Raw genomic sequence first — 21,352 nt, 5'->3', positions numbered from 1 at the left:
GCATATGGAATGCTTTCCTTTATTGGACGAGGTGTAGAATACAAAATCAGGGATGGAATGCTGGAACTGTATAAAATGCTGGTTAGGCCACAGCTGGAGTATTGTGTACAGTTCTGGTCACCACATTACAGGAAGGACATAATTGCTCTGGAGAGAGTACAGAGGAGATTTACAAGAATGTTGCCAGGGCTTGAAAGTTGCAGCTATGAGGAAAGATTGGATCGGCTAGAGTTGTTTTCCTTAGAACAGAGGAGGCTGAAGGGTCATAGAGTCATAGAGTTATACAGCACAGAAACAGGCCCTTCGGCCCATCATGTCCATGTTGGCCATCAAGCACCTAACTATTCTAATCCCATTTTCCAGCACTTGGCCTGTAGCCTTGTATGACTTAATTGAGGTGTACAAAATTATGAGGGGCCTAGATAGAGAAGACAGGAAGTACACATTTCCCGTAGCGAAGAGGTCACTTACCAAGGGCACAGATTTAAGGTGATTGGTGGAAGGATTAGAGGGGACGTGAGGGAAATCTTTTTCACCCAGAGGGTGGTGGGTGTCTGGAATTCATTGCCAGGAATGGTGGTGGGGGGCAGATACCCTCAATTCTTTTAAAAGGTACCTGGACATGCACCTGAAGTGCTGTGACCGGCAAGGCTATGGATTGGGTGCTAGAAGGTGGGATTAGATTGAGTGGCTAGTTTTTTCGGCCGGCATGGACACAACAGGCTGAATGGCCTCCTTCTGTGCTGTAATTTTTCTATGGTTCTAACGAAAGCTAAACTGGTAAACAAGGACTGGAATTCAGGTAATTTCAAGGAAACTGGTGGGGGTATGGGGGGGTGGGGGTGGCGGTGGGATGGTTGACCTCAGAGCTACCCTCTGTTATGAAAAGAGAGAATTTATGACTGGGCATGTGACTTATTTATGAAAGGTTTCGGTTTCATTTTTGAACTTTAAAAGCCAGTGGGTTTGGACTAAAAGCAAGCATTCTGAAATTTTATTTTGACCTGCCTGGAGATCAGAAGAAGAACCAGAAGAAAGTATGACATCTCTGTAAAGAATTCTTGCTCTGGAGAGAAAAAGCTTGTATGAAGTGGTACTATTGCCTCCTGCGTTTTGAAGAAAGCCTGAATTTGCAGAAAATCTTGCACATTTAAAAAAAGGACTGTTGCATTGAATGTGAGAACTGACATCTGTTGCTACACCCCTGATGGAAGATGGATGTGACGCCTGCTGCAGTTGAATTTCCTGGACCGCCTACCCATCGCAGACTGTTCATCAACCTTGCCTGAAAAGACCTTGAGTGGCATCCAACTATTTGACTTTGGGACACCTCGCCAAACTGAAGAACTTCCTTCCAGATCATGACAGTCTAAGTTTATTATTCCTTTCATTCCTTTGAAAACAGCTGTAAACTAAAAATCCCTTTTTTTTCTTAGTTCACAAGTTTTTGAATCTGGATCACAGGATGCCTTTTAATCAAAATTGGATGGTTGACATCCTTAAAAGAGCAGATGCCATCTGAGCTTGCAAAATCGAGCTGGTCGTTTAAACAGGAACAAAAGCATAATCTGTCCAATAAAGAAACGTTCAAAAAGATATGTAAAGCAGCATGCCACATCAAGGGGCAGGTGTTCTGCTCAATAAGCAAATCTTTGCCTCCAAAATGCTTTCTCATTTACAAATATCTTCTTGTTCAAATAAGGGAAATGGAAGTTGGCGATCGCACACAAATTTTGCATATTTCTATTGAAATATAGAATCTTTCAATCCCATCCTTTGCATTTTTTACCTAATTCATTTGGCTTATTTTAATTTTAAATGAGGGCCGTGTTGCTCCTGTTTAAACGATCGGATTTGCAATGCTCGGCTTAGTGCATCTCTTCCTTCAATTCGTCCATTTGTTCTATTTGGAAGTCTAATGTTCAGTTCAGTTCAGTTCAGAGATACAGCACTGAAACAGGCCCTTCGGCCCACCGAGTCTGTGCCGACCATCAACCACCCATTTATACTAATCCTACACTAATCCCATATTCCTACCACATCCCCCACCTGTCCCTATTTTTCCCTACCACCTACCAATACTAGGGGCAATTTGTAATGGCCAATTTACCTACCAACCTGCAAGTCTTTTGGCTTGTGGGAGGAAACCGGAGCACCCGGAGAAAACCCACGCAGACACAGGGAGAACTTGCAAACTCCACACAGGCAGTACCCAGAATTGAACCCGGGTCGCTGGAGCTGTGAGGCTGCGGTGCTAACCACTGCGCCACTGTGCCGCATGTATTCATGCTTTCACATAGCAAGTTCCTGCAAGGCACCACTTCTTGATACACATGATGCAGATGGTGATAGTGAATCTAAGTGGCCTTTGTACACACACGTACACACACACACGTACACACGCACACGTACACACGCACACGTACACACACACGTACACACACACGTACACACGTACACACGCACACACGCACACCTCTGTATTCTGGGTGTTTATTCCAAATGCAGAGCAGCCCAAACACCTCACTCACCAAACACCATTGCTAGGAAACATGACTGAACCTTCCTTCCAGGCTCACAGTAGATATAAACCCCTCACTGATCATTATACATGATAAAAAAGCATATATCAGGTCTGAACCAAAACAAAAGAGATCACTGGAAAAACACAATGCAAGAGAGAAAATGCCGTAAAGGGCAATGGAAGTAGATCCAACAGTAACTCTCAAAAGAGAATTGGATGTACGCTGGGCAAGTAAAGGGAAATAGTAGGAGAGTGGAACTAATTACATACATTTACAGCACAGGATAGGCCATTTGGCTCAACTGATCTATGTCGGTGTTTATAGTCCACACGAGCCTCCCTCATCCATCTTCATCTCACCCTATCAGCATAGCTTTACATTCCTTTCTAACCTGTATTTATTTATTTTTATTCATTCATGGGATGTGGGCGTCACTGGCCAGGCCAGCATTTAACTTCCTCCTAAAGCTCTGTATGGTGCATTGGATAGGATACCTCTTTCAAAGAGCTGGCACAGATGTGGTGGGCCGAATGGACTCCCATGCTGTAAAGCGCTTTGATAGTTGCCTCATTGAAGTCATGGGGAAGCAGGGTGCTGCGTTTCCCTTGGTGAGATCTGTTCTCCAATGACCGTTTCTGCCAGCTGAGCTCTGTTGTGTCGCAGGGAGGTTCGGTTAACAGAGGGGTGCTGTCATGTGGACACACTTTCTGTTTAACCTATGGGATTAGAGGTGCGTGGCCTGACAGTAGATTCATGGCCGTTCTGTGGAGAAGATGAAACCGTGAAATGCTAGAGGTGCAGACCAGTTTGCCCACCTGAAGAGGTGCTCCTAAAGTTCTTCATCCCGCTATGCCCCATGCCCTCGTTTACCCTGTACCAGTAAGGAGACCTTCCAGTCGGTCTGCTCCATGACTGGCACAAGGTTGCCATTCAAAGATCCAGGATATGTACGATGGATGGTGTGCAGGGAGTATTGACCGCCTCCATTCAAAGAACATAAGAACAAGAACATAAGAAATAGGAGCAGGAGTAGGCCATTCAGCCCTTTGAACCCGCTCCGCCATTCAAGCAGATCATGGCTGATCTTCTACTTTAACGCCATTTTCTTGCACTGTCCCCGTATCCATTGATCACAGAATCACAGAACCATTACAGTGCAGAAGGAGGCCATTCGGCCCATCGTGTCTGCACCAGTTCTCCTAATGAGCATTTCACCTGGTGCCACTCCCCCACCTTCTCCCCATAACCCTGCACATTCTTCCTTTTCATACAACAGTCTAATTCGAAAAGATGTTTCCAATATGTAGAAATCTAGCCGATTTCAGTCTTGAACATACTCAGTGACTGAGCTTCCATAGCTCTCTGGGGAAGAGAATTCCAAAGATTCACCACCCTCTGAGTGAAGAAATTCCTCCTCATCTCAGTCCAAAACGGCCGACCCTTGTGGGCTCGTGCGTGCCCGGGTTCGCCTGGGATCATGCTGTGCCCACCAGTTCACTTCATTGTTACGTGACCGGTAAGCACATCAGGACATACTGTGATTAGATGATAACCATGACAGAATCATATTTTAATTATGCATGCGTGCTTAGCTTGCCTTGAAGCAACTATTTTTGTCGTGCCCTCCTGGTAGAAAGAAGCATTTGTCAGTAATAGGGTTATTTTATGACAATAGGGGAACCTGATGCTATTGTTATGACCGAGGCGGGAGGTATGCACTGTTAATTCAGTCCTACTTCTCCACAGGTCAAGCATATCAATAAATTTTCCCACTTACTGAAACAGCCAATTAGATACTCTATTTGTCCCCAGTATAAAGCACACCAACCAGGTTTCTTTAATCAACAACAAAATTAACCATTTATTATAAAACCAAGTCTTAACCAATAATTAAGTAAATCTATACACAAATTGAGAGAATAAAGCTCCTTATTTTCCCTAATCCTCATGCACAGGCCGATACCAACACCTTTTCCTGAAGTCTGTGACTTGAGGATAGTTTCCAAAGAGGCTCGGAGAGTGTATTTAACGAGGTAGAAGTTTCTTTTGGTGCAAGTGTGGATTGGGGAAATGGGTTCAAAGGTCACCAGACACATATATGGAAGTTCCACCTTTCTGGCCATTAATTTGGAGTGGCACAACTCATGTGACAACCTTTGTATTGATCTGTGCTCCCGTCAAACGGAGCTTCTTGCCCTAGCTCGCTTCTCATAATTTGCCTACCGCCAAATCTCTTCGGAACTGAAACCTGTGTCTTTGATTCCTGCCAGATTTGGGTCAGCTCAGGTCAAACAAGTGAACTCTGAGCAAGCTTACTAGAGAGCTTACTAAGCTTGGCTGCCTGGTGTCATATATTTGGCCCCTAACCCTTACGGCTGGTGACGCGATTCTTTCCTGAGCTGATCAAACCAAGCACAGATAAAACACATTGCTGTTTGTGGGAGCTTGCTATGCACAAATTGGCTGCCGTGTTTTGTACATTACCAAGAGTGGCTACACTTCGAAAGTACTTAATTGGTTGTCAGGTCGTTTGGAATGTCCTGAGATTATGAAAGGCTCTATAGAAATACAAGAGCAAAGAGGCTATATATCCTCCACTTGACCTCAGGATGTGCCCATAAGCAAATAGCTTCTGATTGACTTGAAGATATGTTTATTGACGGTAATTGGATCTTGAGGTGTAAAAGGAGCAGGCCCAGAGTATAGACCGCTCCAGCTCAGCAGCAGACGGGAAACGTGCCAACTCTGTGTGAGCAATGCCAGGGGAGATCCTCTAGCTTGTATCACAGGTCTCTTTCTGTGTGCTATTTTAGCAGAGGGGTTAACCGTGAAAACCGCAGTTTAAATGGTTAAATGGCCATAGGGATTTGCTACACACAGGTCAAGAGTTTGTGCAGTCATGTTGCACAGAGTAATTTCCAGGCCGTTCTCGCACTAAGCAAACAGTAAAACAAATGGAGGCTGGAAGCATATGATGGAGTGAAAGGCAGAGAATTGGCAGATAGAGCATTCACTACTGACTCTTGCCTATTCCAGCTGTGTTATGAAAGTCTCTTTATCTCTGAAGCTCAGTCTATCCCTACCCCAAGGATGCTTTCAAAATAAGTCGTATACTTTTGACAGTATTTCCTAACAGACCTTGAAGTGCTAAGATTAGGAGTCCTTCACATTCTCAATGGTAGATGCTGGGTCCAAGAACATTTATCTTTTGTCTGTCAACTATAAGTAGTTGGTGATTACTAAGAAAACTTTTCCTCTTTTTCTCAATTGTCTTTTGTCAATAATGTTCTCCCCCTCCACACCCCCCCCCTCTCCCCCCCCCCCCCACTTCTCCTCCCCCATTCAAGATACTAACACGTTGTTGGGTACAGTCCTGCTCTCCAGCACCTCTTCCAAATGGCCGCCCCCCACATTAACAGGCATCACAACCAAGTCCAGTTCCGCCTTCATCTAAGATTCACCCAGATGCACTCCCGCCGAGAAAGAAAAAAAACTTGCATTTATGTAGCGCCTTTCACAGCGCCAGGATGTCCCAAAGTGCTTTACAGCCAACAAAACACTTTTGGAAGCCTAGTCACTGTTGTAGGAAATGTGGCAGCCAATGTGGGCACAGCAAGATCCCACATACCTGTATGACCAGGCCGTCCATTTTAGGTGCTGGTTGAGGGCTAACTGCTGGCCAGGACTAGGGAGAACTCCCCTGCTCTTTTTCGAAATCGTGCCATGGGATTTGTAATGTCCACCTGAGCGGGCAGCTGGTTCCTCAGTTTAACATCTCATCTGAAAGACAGCACCTCCAGCAATGCAGCACTCCCTCAGTACTGTACTGGAGTATCAGGTGAGATTTTGTGCTGATGTCTCTGGACAATATGTGACTTGTTTGCAAAGAGAAGCTGGGGAAGCAGCCTCCAGTCGTCCAGCCTCCTTCTATCAACAAGATATCTTCTGATCCGAGCTGACTTTCCCATCTGGGGACATTTGCACAGTGCTCTTCCTGAGGCTTGTGCACAATCAATGCTGAGAGAGCAATGACCCTTCACTCAAAGGAATTCTCTGGCCCCCTTGTATCGACATTTGAATGCTTATGAAAAGTGGGGCGGGATGAGGGAAAAGGGCAGTGACGTGGTGGAGCATTTCCCTGTGCGTATTTCTGGCCCTGTGCACCCCAGATCCAACAGACAACTGACAGCCTAGGTTTTCTGCCATAACCCTGTCTTGTACAGACCGTGGGCGATCCTGAGTTCAATTCTCCGTCTGTGTTGAGCTGACTGATATCAGCCTGTCGGTACCTGAAGAGGGAGTGTGGACTAAGACAGATGTGTGGGGGGGCAATAATGTTTATAGGTGAGGAACAATGAGACCTAGATAAGATCTCGGCTGACGCTTCCAGTGTAGTACTGAAGGAGTGCTGCACTGTTGGAGGTGCCGTCTTTCGGATGCCCCATTTGCTCTTTCAGGTGAACGTAAAAAGTTACCACGCTGCTGTTTTGAAGAAGACCAGGTGACTTCTGGCCAATATTTACCCCTCAACCAACATAACTAAAATAGGTGATGTGGGCATTGTTACATTGCAGTTTGTGGGAGCTTGCTGTGTGCATATTGGTCGCGGCATTTCCCACATTACAATAGAGCCTGGACTTCGAAGAAGTGCTACATTGGCTGTAAAGCACCTTGGGACATCCTGAGGTTGGGAAAGGTGCTATATAAATGCAAGCTCTTTCTCTCTTTCGGATAGGAGGATGGAGGTCTAAGAACATGAAATTTAAGGAACTCAGCAGGTAGTTAATTTGTGTTATTTCAGTAATTTGTCTATTGAACGAACTCACAATGGAACTTGCTGTGGAAGGCAATAGAACAAGCTCAGCTCAGCAGCTAATCCTGAATCCACGACAAATTTCAACACTTAAAAACAATCCTACCTCCAGTCCCAATATTACGTCAATACTTAGCTTTGAAGAGAGTAGACATTTCAAAAAAGGTTACAAAATATGTTTCCTTTCTCCAAACTCATAAAAACAATGTATAGTCTAAATAATACCTGATAAAATGATTTATAGCTGAAACTTTTCTTCACATGTTAAGCCAATTTTAGGAGGATCATATATTTTCGGAACCAGCCTTTGTTGTAACAATTAGGATTCTTGATTGCAAAAAATAATCTTCTGTCACAAATGAAAAGCTAACCTTGTCCTCAACAGTTACAATTTTTTTTTTATCTTGCAGATAAGCTCGCCGACCTTGGGATTTGAGTCCTTGTCTCAAATTTGTAATTCTGGGTGTTTTGAAGAGGGGGGATGAGTCCAGTCCTCTCCAAGGCCAAAATTAACAACAATTGTATCACACTAAGATTCCACTCCAGCCATTAAGTTAATCACCATTTAATGGCTTAGAGTTTGTTACATGCACCTCAATCCTTTCAGGTTCTCAGAAGCGACAGGCTTGATGTTTTCATTTTGATGCAGCATTCTTGGAAAATTGTTACTTTGGTGGCAAAGTGTAATTTTAAAATGCCATCCTTTTTTCAGCGTTGTGTTTTCTGCACTATCGCTGGGTCAAAATCCTGGAACTCCCTTCCTAACAGCACTGTGGGTGTACCTACACCCCAGGGATTGCAGTGGCTCAAGAAGGCGGCTTCTTATGGGCAATTAGGGATGAGCAACAAATGCTGGCCTTGCCAGTGGCGCTCACATCCCACGAATGAAAAAATAAATCCTTCCATGGCCATACAGCCTTCTTAGTTAAGTAACTGCCTCAGCCCTACAGCAGCCCCTATCCCTCTCTCTATCCCTGGTGTTTCCCTTTTACCTCTTGCGCCCTCCCTTTCTATTCATTCCATTGGTGGCCTTGAATTCAGCACCAGTCTCTGGAATTCCCTCTCTCTGAAATTCCCTCCCTTTCCACTCTCTACCTTTTAAGGCCTTCCTTAAAAACCAGCTCTCTGACGAAGCCTCTGGTCACTCCACCAAATTGCCAGTCTCCCATTTTTGTCAGAAGGGAAAACTTGCACTTATATAGCGCCTTTCACAACCTCAGACCGCCCCACCGCGCTTAACAGCCAATGCAGTGCTTTCCGAGTGCAGCCTCTGTTGAAATGCAGGAAACACGTCAACCAATTTCACACAGCAAGATCCCACAGACAGCATTGAAACAACACCCAGATAATCGGGGGCGGGAGGTTGGGGAGGTGGGGGGGGGGGGGGTGGTGGGTGGGTTTATGTGTTGGTTGAAGGTCAAATGCTGACCAGGAAACCAGGGAGAATGCCCTCTGTTCTTCTTTGAAGTAATGCCAAGGGAACTTTCATGTCCACTGAGAGGGAAAATGGGGGCTTGGTTTAACATCTCTCCAACGTTAAGACCATTCCTCTGACAGTGAAGCAAACTTTGGCAATTTGTGGCTAAACTCAGCACTTCTACTGTTACTATTGCTGATTCTTCTTTTTTTTTTTTTTCTTTTGGGCCTCCTTATCTCGAGAGACAATGGATACGCGCCTGGAGGTGGTCAGTGGTTTGTGAAGCAGCGCCTGGAGTGGCTATAAAGGCCAATTTTGGAGTGACAGGCTCTTCCACAGGTGCTGCAGAGAAATTTGTTTGTTGGGGCTGTTGCACAGTTGGCTCTCCCCTTGCGCCTCTGTCTTTTTTCCTGCCAACTACTAAGTCTCTTCGACTCGCCACAATTTAGCCCTGTCTTTATGGCTGCCCGCCAGCTCTGGCGAATGCTGGCAACTGACTCCCACGACTTGTGATCAATGTCACACGATTTCATGTCGCGTTTGCAGACGTCTTTATAACGGAGACATGGACGGCCGGTGGGTCTGATACCAGTGGCGAGCTCGCTGTACAATGTGTCTTTGGGGATCCTGCCATCTTCCATGCGGCTCACATGGCCAAGCCATCTCAAGCGCCGCTGACTCAGTAGTGTGTATAAGCTGGGGATGTTGGCCGCTTCAAGGACTTCTGTGTTGGAGATATAGTCCTGCCACCTGATGCCAAGTATTCTCCGAAGGCAGCGAAGATGGAATGAATTGAGACGTCGCTCTTGGCTGGCATACGTTGTCCAGGCCTCGCTGCCGTATTGCTGATTACTTGACACAATACTGTACACAGTGTGCTATACCAGGACACAATGAAGTCTAAAGCTGTACCTGCAAGGAGCCAATCTTTCTAAAGACAGCACAGTATTGGGTCTCTCACAAACACATGGGCCTTTCGAAAGAAAGACTTACATTATTATACTGCCTTTCACAACCGCAGCTTTAGAGCCAGTTAAAAAACTTTTGAAATGTAGCCAATTTGTTGCAATGTAGGAAATGCAGCAGCCAATTTGTGCACAGCAAGTTCCCACAAACAGAAACATGATGACGATGATCTGTTTTACCCGGTTGCGAGATAAATATTGACCAGCATACCAGGGAGAAGTGCCCCCCTCTGCTTCTAAATATTGCTGCGGATTCTTTTACATCCATCAGAGAGCACAGGCAGGGCCTCGGTTTAACGTCTCTTCTGAAACACTACACATTGACTGTGCAGCACTCCCCTCAGTACTGTACTGGGATTGTCAGCCACTGCCTGCAGGTTCCCCTCCAAGCCACACACCATCCTGACTTGGAACTATATTGCCGTTCCTTCACTGTCGCTGGGTCAAAATCCTGGAACTCCCTTCCTAACATCTCCGTGGGTGTACCTACCTCACATGGACTGCGGCGGTTCAAGAAAGTGGCTCACCACCACCTTCTCAAGGGCAGTTAGGGATGGGCAATAAATGCTGGCATAGCTGAATGAATATTAAAAAGCCTATATTTTGTAATGCCACTTTCTGGAGTGGGGCCTGAAGCAACAGCTTTCTGACTCAGTGCTATCCATTGAACCACAGCTGACACTATTAGCTCCACTGAATTGATCACCCTGGGCTATTGTCTTTTTCTATTGATCCTCGATTGGCACGGGTCTCAGATTGAACTGTAGCCTGTTCCTGGTTAAGGTTTCTCATCTAAAGGGATGTGTAGTAGCCCAGAGACAGGGAACCATAGACCCAGTGGCAGGTTACAATAAATCCTGTGCCATCACTGTTCTTGGGCTGCAGGTAGGATAGATTGAGACTTGGTGGGAGAGAGGGATTGGAGTTGGAGCACTTGTAGTGAGCTTGGGAGGTAGGCTAGAACGGTGAGGGCAGGGGAGGTGGGTGCTGGCATACTTGGTGCACCTCCATGGGCGGGAGGTATTGGAGCCAGAGGCAGTGTTTACCAGGTGGGACTGAAGGTGAGGAGAGCAGAACTGAAAGAGTCAGCGGGGAATTGGCGATTGGAGGACAGTCGTGGTTTGGCAAAGTGGACAAAATAGCTGGGGTGGAGGATTAACGAGCAGACCGAGGTAATTGTCATGGTGACAAACAATAGGCGAAAACGTTTTCCCCAACAATCTGATTGATTCATGATGTCGTACAATTAACATGAATCAATCAGCAACATTAGAGAATATATAAAATAATAGTTTGCAAGTTCTCCCTGTGACCGCGTGGGTTTCCGCCGGGTGCTCCGGTTTCCTCCCACAGCCAAAGACTTGCAGGTTGATAGGTAAATTGGCCATTATAAATTGCCCCTAGTATAGGTAGGTGGTAGGAGGAAGGTGGGGATGTGGTAGGAACATGGGAATAATATAGGATTAGTATAAATGGGTGGTTGATGGTCGGCACCGACTCAGTGGGCCGAAGGGCCTGTTTCAGTGCTGTATCTCTAAATAAAAAATAAATAAAATATTAGAGACACACAGATACTCGATTGTCAATAGCAAACATTCTGATTATTATTCTGGTTGAGAACCTGTTTAATTGCAGTGATATGATTAACTTCCTGGTACAAAGAATGCTGAGGACATCATTCAATCAGGGAGCTCAATGTCACAAGTTGCAAATAGATTAAGTTAAGCAAGGATGTGGATGTGATTGTTTATCTCTCTTTATTTTGCATGTGAGGGAAGCTGTCTTATACTCATTGGTATTACCATGCTGCTGTCTGCTTGTGTTGCTGTGACAAGTCTTTAAAAATAAGGTTTTCGGGGTGCTGAATGATGCAATGTTTTAGACACTGACCTTTTACCTGGGAGCAGGGTTCAAATGGGGTGAAAGATTCATCTAGCTGGTGACTGTAAGGATCCCATATAGCTCAGAAGGGATCGTTCCCTCCAAGACACCCTGGTCCACTCCTCTATCACCCCCAACACCTTGTCCCCTTCCCACGGCACCTTCCCATGCAATCACAGGAGGTGTAATACCTGCCCTTTTACCTCCTTTCTCTTCACTATCCAAGCGCCCAAACACTCCTTTCAGGTGAAGCAGTGATTTACTTCTACTTCTTTCAATGTAGTATACTGTATTCGCTGCTCACAATGTTGTCTCCTCGACATTGGGGAGACCACACGCAGATTGGGTGACTGCTTAGTCGAACACCTCCGTTCAGTCTGAAAGCATGACCCCGAGCTTCCGGTTGCTTGCCATTTTAACACCCCACCCCCAGATCCCATGCCCACATATCTGTCCAGGGCTTGCTGCAGTGTTCCAGTGAACATCAACGCAAGCTCGAGGAACAGCATCCCATTTACCTATTAGGCGCGCTACAGCCTGCTGGACTGAACACTGAGTTCAAGCATTTCGGAGCATGACGGGCTCCCCTTTTTCTTTTTAGTTTTTTTTCTTTTTTCATTTTATTTTACTTTGTTTCATTCATTTTTTACTTTTACTGCTGTTTTTTTTCATGTTTGTGCTTTGGGCCAGGGCTGATCATTTTTCTGTCAGTTAACACCCTCTCTGCACTTACGCTTTGTCTTTCAGCACACCATTAACATACCATTTGCCTTTGTTCCATGACCTTCTGGTCAGTTATTGTCTGTGACCCTCTGTCCTATCAACACCTTCCCTTTTGTTATCTCTTGCCCCACCCCACTTTATTTGCTTAAAACCTATTACATTTCTAACCTTTGCCAGTTCCGTTGAAAGGTCACTGACCTGAAACGTTAACTCTGCTTCTCTCTCCGCAGATGCTGCCAGACCTGCTGAGTATTTCCAGTATTTCTTGTTTATATCCTATGTAGCTCAATGGGTAGCTTTCCTGTCTCTGATTCATAACGTTGTGCATTCAAATCCCATTTGAGGACAAAGTCTCAGCCTGACACTGTGGAGTGCTGCACTGTTGGAGGTGCCATCTTTCAGATGAGGTGTTTAAACAAAGATCTCTGAAGTCCTTGAATGTGTTGTTGTCTTCCAAATCCATTCCCATCTTTCCTAAAGCTCCATCTTTGAATCCCTATGCCCTTGCCACAGTACCAACACAGCTATTATTAAAGTCACAAATGACATCCTAATTGAGTGTGACAAAGGTAAACTTTCCCTCCTTATCCTTCTTGATCTGTGTGCAGCCTTTGACACAGTTCTCCACACCTCTGCAGTGTCGTCCAGCTGAGTAGGACTGCTCTCACCTGTTTCCATTCTTATCTATCCTGTCGTAGCCAGAGAATCACTTGCAATGGCTTCTCTTCCTGCTCCCACACCGTTACCTCTGATGTCCTCCAAGGATCTATCCTTGGTCCTCTCCTATTTCTCGTTTACATGCTGCACCTTGGTGACACCATTCAAAAGCATGGCGTTAGTTTTCACGTGTATGCCGACGACACTCAGGTCTATCTCACCAACACTCTTGAATCCTCCACTGTTGCTAAATTATCAGACTGCTTATTCGACGTCCAGCACTGGATGAGCAGAAATTTCCTCCAATTAAATAATGGGAAGCCACTGTTTATGGTCCCTGCTCCAAACTCCGTTCCCTAACTATCGACTCCATCCCTCTCCCCAGCAACAATCTGAGATTAAGACAGTCTGTTCGCAACCTTGGTATCACATTTGACCCTGCGATGAATGTCCAACCTCATATTCGCACCATCACTAAGACTGCCAATTTCACCTCCATAACTTCACCCTTGTCTCAGCTCATCTGCTGCTGCAGCCCTCATTCATGTCTTCGTTACCTCTAGACTTGACTATTCCCATGCACTCTTGGCTGGTCTCCCACATTCTGCTCTCCTTAAACCTGAGGTCATCCAAAACTCTGCTGCCTGTGTCTTAACTTGCACCAAATCCCATTCCCCTGTCACCCCGGTGCTCACTGACCCACTTTGGCTCCCGGTCAAGCAACGTCTTGATTTTAAAATTCTCATCCTTGTTTTCAAATCCCTCCTTGGCCTCGCCCCTCCCTATCTCTGTAATCTCTTCCAGCCCCACAACCCTCCAGGATATCTGTGCTCCTCTAATTCTGGCCTCTTGTGCATTGCTGCACCATTGTTGGCCACGCCTTTAGCTGCCTAGACCCCCAAGCTCTGGAATACCCTCCCAACACCTCTCTGTCTCTCGACCTCACTTTCCTCCTATAAGACACTACTTAAAACCTACCTCTTTGGCCAAGCTTTTGGTCATCTGACCTAATATCTCCTTTTGTGGCTCAGTGCCATATTTTGTTTGATAATGCTCATGTAAAGCGCTGTTTCAGTACATTAGGCGTGATATAAATATAAATTGTTGTTGTCTCTTATCCTGTCAGGTGGGCATCGAAAGGTCCCACGGCAATGTTTGAACAATTGCAGGGGAGTTCAATTCAGTGTCTCAGCCAATATTTTCCCTCAACCAGCATCACTAAATAGTCATTATCACATCTGCTGTCTGTGGGAGCTTGCTGTGCAGCAACTGGCTGCCATGTTTCCTACATTAGAAGAGTGACCATGCTTGAAAAATAGTTCATTGGCTGTAAATTGCTTTGGGAGGTTCTGATGTTGTGAAAAGTGGTATATAAATGCAATTCATTCTTCTAGTTGTAAATGTGATTCATTGTCAGTACCAGCATATTTTCTGTGGTTTTTGAACGCAAGTTGAGTTCCACCATGGCAGGATCCTGTCCAGTGATTGGTGGGCTCAGGTTCTCCAGTTACATGTTATATTTCTTTCAGAATACTTTGTTCCTTCGTTTTGGCGAGCAAGCCTCATATTTATGTGCAAAATCAGGTTCGCCATTTCACCTCACCAACTCCCGCTTTTGTGCCGGTGGCTGCACCCCGGCCATCTCCATAAAACTCAGCCCCATGTGTCTGCTGACCTTGTCCTTCTAGGTGGTAGAGGTCGCGGATTTGGCAGATGCTGTTCAAGGAGCCTTAGTGAGTTGCTGCAGTGCATCTTGTAGATGGTACATACTGCTGTCACTGTGCGTCAATGGTGGAGGGAATGAATCTTGAAGGTGGTGAATAGGGTGCCAATCAAGTGGGCTGCTTTGTCCTCGATGGTGTCAACCTTCTTGAGTGTTGTTGGAGCTGCACCCATCCAGGCAAGTAGAGAGTATTCCATCACACTCCTGACTTGCACCTTGTAGATGGTGGAGAGGCATTGGGGAGTCAGGAGGTGAGTTACTTGCCGCAGAATTCCCAGTCACTGAATAATGTAGTCTTATTTCTCTTATGGGATTCGCTTGAGGTTATGAAATGTACTGTATAAATGTAAGTCTTTCTTTTCTTTCACAGTAGATTTTTTTGTATAATGTTTGCAACGAAGTATGCAGATTAGTTTCATTTGGTTCTGAGACCAGTTCCTCTGCTGCCAGGGGCTCTGAGGGTGCACACTGGTAGCCAGTGTGCTCAAGTTGTTAATGTACAATGACGGAAAAAATAATGATTGTGACATTAACAGTGTAAGTGTATCCTGTAATTATCCGCAGCTGATTCTCGGGGAAAAAGTGCAATCGCTGTTTTACCGTAAATCCAGCAACTTTCAATTAAGCTTTACTTTCTCATCTGCTCTTCACTCCTAGAAGTTAAATCATTGCAAGTGCTTCTAACAGGTTTATAATGAAATGACACCAAAAAACTAAAAGGCATATGTTTGTTGTTAAAGTCACTGTGGTAAAAAATGGCCTGAATTATAATACAATATAACAAATAGAATCCTACAGCCAGAAGGAGGCCATTCAGCCCATCAGACCTGTGCTGGCTCTTTGAAAGAGTTATCCAATTTGTTCCATTCCCCCGATCTTTTCCCATAGCACCTGCAAATTTTCCCTGTTGGTATAATATCCAATTCCCTTTTGAATAAAGTGGTGGTATTAACTAATTGGTCCTACTAACAAATGAATGCTTGACACATTTTCATGATATTCCATCAGGCGCATGGGAACACCAGCACCACCTGCAAATTCCCCTGCAAGTCATTCCTTCACTGTTGCTGGGTCTAAATCCTGAAACTCCCTCTCTAACAGCACGGTTGGTGTACCTACACCACATGGTCTAAAGCAGTTCAAGAAGGCAGCTCACCACCACCGTCGCAGGTCATTTAGAGATGGGCAATAAATGCTGGCCTTGCCCAATGAACAAATAAAAAAAGCAACAAAAAAAAACCCTGTCTTCTATATTTCTTTGGGAGGCATTAACTTGCCTGTTACGAATATCACGAAACGGGCGTTTTCAGGAAATTGAATTAGTTCCCACTTTCCACTCTTTGTGTGCTGGCAGGAGCTGGATAATTACCGGGCTGCGATGCAGAAGATGGCTGAAGACATCATTAACGCGAGGAAAGACATCGCAAGACTGGAGGCCGATAACAGCAAATTGCGGAGTGAGCTGAGCTCACATCAAGACCTAGGCCGCACACGGTTGGACGACACAGACATTGATGTAATGACAAAGGCAGAAATAGCTGACAGAATAGGTGTGGTTTAAAGAACTTACACTGCCATTGCGAGACTAACTTAGATGGAAAATAATTGATCTCGTTCCCCGATCTATCTTGGCTTAACCTGTAATTTTCTCTGGGTTACATTGTGTAACGCTACTAACGACCCAGGCTTTTCACCGCCAATTGACTTGGTATTTGCACTGCTAACAATACAGAAGATATGTGGTAAATTTATAATGATACAATTTATATACAGGGACACTTGGTTATCCACCATATTAGAGGGAAAAGGTTAGAAAAGCATGTCAGTGCCTTTCATGACCTCAGGACTTCCCAAAGCTCTTTGCAGCTGATGAAGTACTATTTTTTTTTGGCTGTGTTGTCACTAATGTGAAGTAGGAAATGTATCAGCCAATTTGCTCCCACAAAGCAGCAATGAGATGATCGAAGTGAAGAAAGAACTTGCATTTCTATAGCGCCTTTCATGACCTCAGGACTTCCCAAAGCGTATTACAGCTAATGAAATGGTTTGAAGTGCAGTCACTATTGCAATGTAGATGAGCTAGAATAGTCTATTTTTAGGTTTCGGTTGAGTTAAAGCTCTTGGCCAGACCTCCCCTGTTCTTTATTGAAAAGTGCCGTAGGATCTTTGCATGCACCTAAGAGGGCAGACAGGGCCTTGGTTTAACATCTCCTCTGAAAGGCGGCATCTCTGACAAGGCAGCACTCCCTCAGTTGATTCTGTGCTCAAGTCCCTGAACTGGGACTTGAAACCTGTTGACTCCGAGGCAAGAGCGCTACCTACTGAGCTAAATGGATCAGCATCGTGCCCCTTTTACACCCCCAAAAATGGCCTCAACGCATACTAATTTCTACCCTCCTCCCTCTCGCCCCCTCCCCAACTTGTCATGGATCCTGGGCTACCCTTCATGGCACGCATTTTTGTTCTATATTTAACCTTCCGTCAGCGACCTTAGAATTATAGAATTTACAGCAATAAAGGAAGCCATTCAGCCCATCATGCTTGTGCTGGCTCTCTGAAAGAACAGGCGTGCCACACCTATATTTGATTAGCAACGTCACGAGTTCTGATTGCTGTCTAAACATGGATAAAGTGTGTAGGTATGGAACTGATGTTTTAACTTATTTTCAATTGTGTCTTTGATGCTCACATGGCTTCCAGTTTTATTAAGACAGAAACTGGCCAGTGAGACTGCGGAGCTTCTAAATTGCAAAGACAAAGTGCAACAGCTTCAGAATGAATTGATTCGGGTGAGTTGAAAGGGTGAAAAGAAATTGTGTAGATGATTTTTTTTTTAAGGTCCGTGGATGGTTTAATGTGCAACTAAGCCAGACACACCAGGGAAGTCTCTGGCTTGATGTCTCATTTGTACTTTTAAGCAGTTAAGATATTTTTAATCGATAGCTGCTCACTTGATTGACTGTAGGTGGCCTTTTGCAGCTCAGAGTTGCATTAGATGAATGTGTAAAGACCATGGGCTGAATTTTCCCGGCCCTGTGGCAGCAGAATTGGAAGCGGGAGGTACGGGATGGTGGGGGGAGTCATGTTGGGATGCATTCCCTGACGCATTCCCGCCTCTGGGGAATGTTCCTGCGTTGGGCTGGGATTAGGATTCTCTGCCCACTCCACGGATGCAGGCAGCCAATTGTCATCATTAAGGCCCGAATTAGGGGGCAATCTCACAACCTCGCCAGCATTCTGTCGGCAGCGGAGCAGACCCCCGCTGAATATGGAAGGCCGCCAGCTCAATAAAGGCGGCCTCCTTGCATTAGGCTGGGTGGGCTATTAGATCGGGAGGCTCCATGCACCATTGAGGGGGGCGGCGGGCAGGAAAAGCCACACACGTGGCCCCAGCAATTCATCTGGAGGGGTTTCCCCTCCACTCCGAGGGGCCTAACAGCTTCAACCTCAAAGTTTTTCATTTGTATCCACACTGCGAGGGTGCCTCCGTGTTCAGGCACCCTGACCATCCCCGAGCTGCCTCAGTAGCGCCCACCTCCCCCGGTGCAGCTGCTGAGGCTCCAGAGCTGTCGGCCCTCTGATTGGGCCAGCAACATTGAGAGCCCGCCCACTGTCCTTAATAGGATGGCAAAATGCAGAGGCGGCCAATTAGGAGGCTGCCTCCGGGAAGATTGCAACGTTGGTCATGCTGCTGGCAAGTGCAGGCTCGGGAACCCCATTTGGTCCCAAAGTCGGGGCCCTGAAGCTCACGGGAAAATCCAGCCCCATGTGTTTTGGTTTTGAAGTGTCAGATGATTGGTGAAAAACTTTTCTTTTTTAAAAAAAACAATTCTTCTCCAGATGTTGGCGGTGGTTGGATTTATTATCCATCTCTAATTTTCCTGAGAAGATGGCGGTGGGCTTTCTTCTTAAACCACTGCAGATCGTTTGGTTATGGTGACCCCACAATATTAGTTAGGGGATTCCAGGATAGTGCAAGGCTCTGTAGCACAGCATCCTGATCGACTCATTCAGTGTGAGAGGATGTATGGTTGGTGTCCATGATCCTTATACCTTGAGGAGAAGCTCACAAGAGGTTCAGTGTTTCTCGATATCCATGTGAATAGATTGCCTGCTTGCTTCTTTAACTTGGGAAGGTTGTGTGGATATTTGGATAAGTCAACAGGTCAGTTATAAAGGGCCATTAAACTGTGAGCTTGATGCAACTGAGAAATTTGTGAGGCCACCTCAGAAAGCAGTTAAGAGTCATTGGTATTGGATCAGAGACCAAATAAGGATGGGAGGTTTCCTTTCCTAAAGGGAAAGGTTCATATTAGTGAACTAGTTGGGTTTTTGTGACAATCCAGTAGCTCCATGGTCACTTTTACTGATATAACTTTCCAGATTTCTTTCAAACTGAATTCAAGTTCTCCCAGTAGGATTTGAACCCACCGTTCCACTGGATTATTAATTCAGTCACATTACCATGACCAATGCCAATGCCAAGATGATATAATTTAGAGCATTGGCCCAAATGGATCTATTGACAGGAAATCTGCAATGCGGAGAATGGGGGGCACCAGGATAAATTGCAAAATTCCAGCCACCTTATTGTACTGGCAAATAATAGCTTGACTTACTTTTCGACTGTTAACATTTATTATTCTGTGCAGTTGTAATCACTGAATCTTTGGCATGATATTATTGTCTTTGAGAGCGTCGAGGGGTGGGCAACAAAGATGATTCAGGAATTTATAAGGAAAGTTTTAAGGAAGCTGTGCTTGCTTTCTTATGGAGAAGAGGACACTTTAAGCTGATCAGCTTGAAACTTTTAAAGTTATGAAGGGGATGGACCAAATTGGTCCAAGGGATGTTGCTCACTGGTGAAGGATTGAAGTACGAGGAAACACAAGTTAAAATTGCAGAAATTATGAGTGAGAGGAAACCAAGGTCAATTAAAAGTTAATAGATTTGTGGAATGAGTTATGAAGAAATTCCAGTGTGGAGAACCATCTCAGTGGACATGAGGGGCAATTCTGGACAAAACGTTGTCTGGCAAGCAGTTAGTTGGCTAGATTGATCTTATCAAAAAGGGACAGGCTTGTTGGGCACAATGGGCTTTTTGTGTTCCTAACGTAAGCTTTAACAGCAGGCATTGCGGCTATCTTAACTCATTAAAACTTCTCTGTCAATGTTGACTATTACAGAAGAACGATCGTGAAGCTGAACTACTGCGGCTACAGAAAGCCCACCAACAGCAGCAAGCGGTGTTACAGAAATACCAGGAAAAAATACGCAAATTAAAGATTCTGGAAGACACTATACGACAACAAGAAAAGGTAATGCTGCTGGTGAAGCTGTTTCTAAAACTGCAAAGGGATGATATATGCCATTGTTGAACTTGCTGTATACTCAAAATGAGAATGAGAAATGAACGCACTTGTGTTTTATTAAGGCGAAACACAACTTCTCATGTAATAGCTCTTGCCTAACTGATGCAATGTCAAATACAAATTATAAGGGAACAACCATACATCAAATACAGAGAAATACATAACATTTACAGCACAGAAACTGACCATTTGGCCCAACTGATCTATGTCAGTGTTTATGGGCCACATGAGCTCATCCCACTCTTCATCTCACCCAATCAGCATATCCTTCCCTTCGTTTCTTCTTCGTGCACTTATCTACCTTCCCCTTAAATGCATCTATGCCATCCACCTCAACTACTCGTTGTGGTAGCGAGTTCCACATTCTCACCACTCTCTGGGTAAAGAAGTTTCTCCAGAATTCCTTATTGGATTTATCAGTGATTATATTGTATTTATGACCCCTAGTTTTGTATTCCTGCAAAAGTGGACATCTTTTCTGCGTCTATCTTATCAAATCCCTTCGTAATGATAAAGACCTCGAATTGATCACTCCTCGCATTACTTTTTTCCAGAGAAAGGAACCACAGCCTGTTAAATCCTTCCTGGAAGTTATAACCTCTTGGTTCCGGTATCATCTTTGCAAATATTATTTGCACTTCCATCAGTACCTCTCTATCTTTCTTGTTATTTGGAGACCAGAACTGCTCACGGCACTCCAAGTGTGGTCTAACCAAGGCTCTATAGAAGTATAACATGCCATCTCTGCTTTTCAATTCTATTCCTCTAGAAATGAACCCCAGTGCTTTGCATTTTTATGGCCTTATCCATACTTACAATGACACTCATTGATCTCTCTGTAACTGGTAGGAACTGTAAGGGATTGAATGTATCCATTTAACAATTGGGACTTGGGAAAAAAACACTGTTGGAGGGTCACTGAGTAGGAAATCATTCCACTTTCAAGCCCTTTCCTGTATTGGATGACATGTGGTATGTGTTGCAGGCTTGGGAAGGACAAGTGGCTTTGGACCAATGGTTCCCAAAGTTCTCCACCACTGGAGTTTTCCTCACCTCATGTCCGGGTCTGTTTTAGACTAATTGATAGAGATTGATTGCTGTGGTTAGTCACCCACTCCAATATCGTTGTTTCATGTGACTCCCAGGATGGTAGAAGGCGAATTAAATGGAACCTGGGCTTCCTTTGTTTAGCAATTCCTATGTACGTCGCAATCATCCTGTAAGAGAATGTTGCCCATGTGGATTTGTCCTCTTTTCCTATCCCTTCCAATGAGCA

General features: G+C 45.0%; 1 protein-coding gene across 10 annotated transcripts in view; it reads left to right on the top strand.

Annotated features, from left to right (window-relative positions):
* The window catches only part of ccdc33 (coiled-coil domain containing 33), a 304,008-nt gene that overhangs the window by 274,811 nt on the left and 7,845 nt on the right, over positions 1-21,352 (top strand). For 6 of the 10 annotated variants that reach the window (XM_068015480.1, XM_068015479.1, XM_068015489.1 and 3 more), the window contains 3 exons: positions 16,059-16,254; positions 17,405-17,493; positions 19,891-20,022. In XM_068015480.1, the coding sequence (XP_067871581.1) occupies positions 16,059-16,254; positions 17,405-17,493; positions 19,891-20,022 (417 nt within the window). Of the gene's footprint in view, positions 1-16,058; positions 16,255-17,404; positions 17,494-19,890; positions 20,028-21,352 lie in introns of those variants that run through there. The other 4 variants (XM_068015481.1, XM_068015484.1, XM_068015485.1 and 1 more) reach the window with 3 other exon arrangements.

Source organism: Heterodontus francisci, chromosome 35 (assembly GCF_036365525.1).
Source record: "Heterodontus francisci isolate sHetFra1 chromosome 35, sHetFra1.hap1, whole genome shotgun sequence".
In the NCBI taxonomy this organism is placed as follows: domain Eukaryota; kingdom Metazoa; phylum Chordata; class Chondrichthyes; order Heterodontiformes; family Heterodontidae; genus Heterodontus; species Heterodontus francisci.
This window is presented reverse-complemented; position numbering and strand designations above follow the sequence as displayed.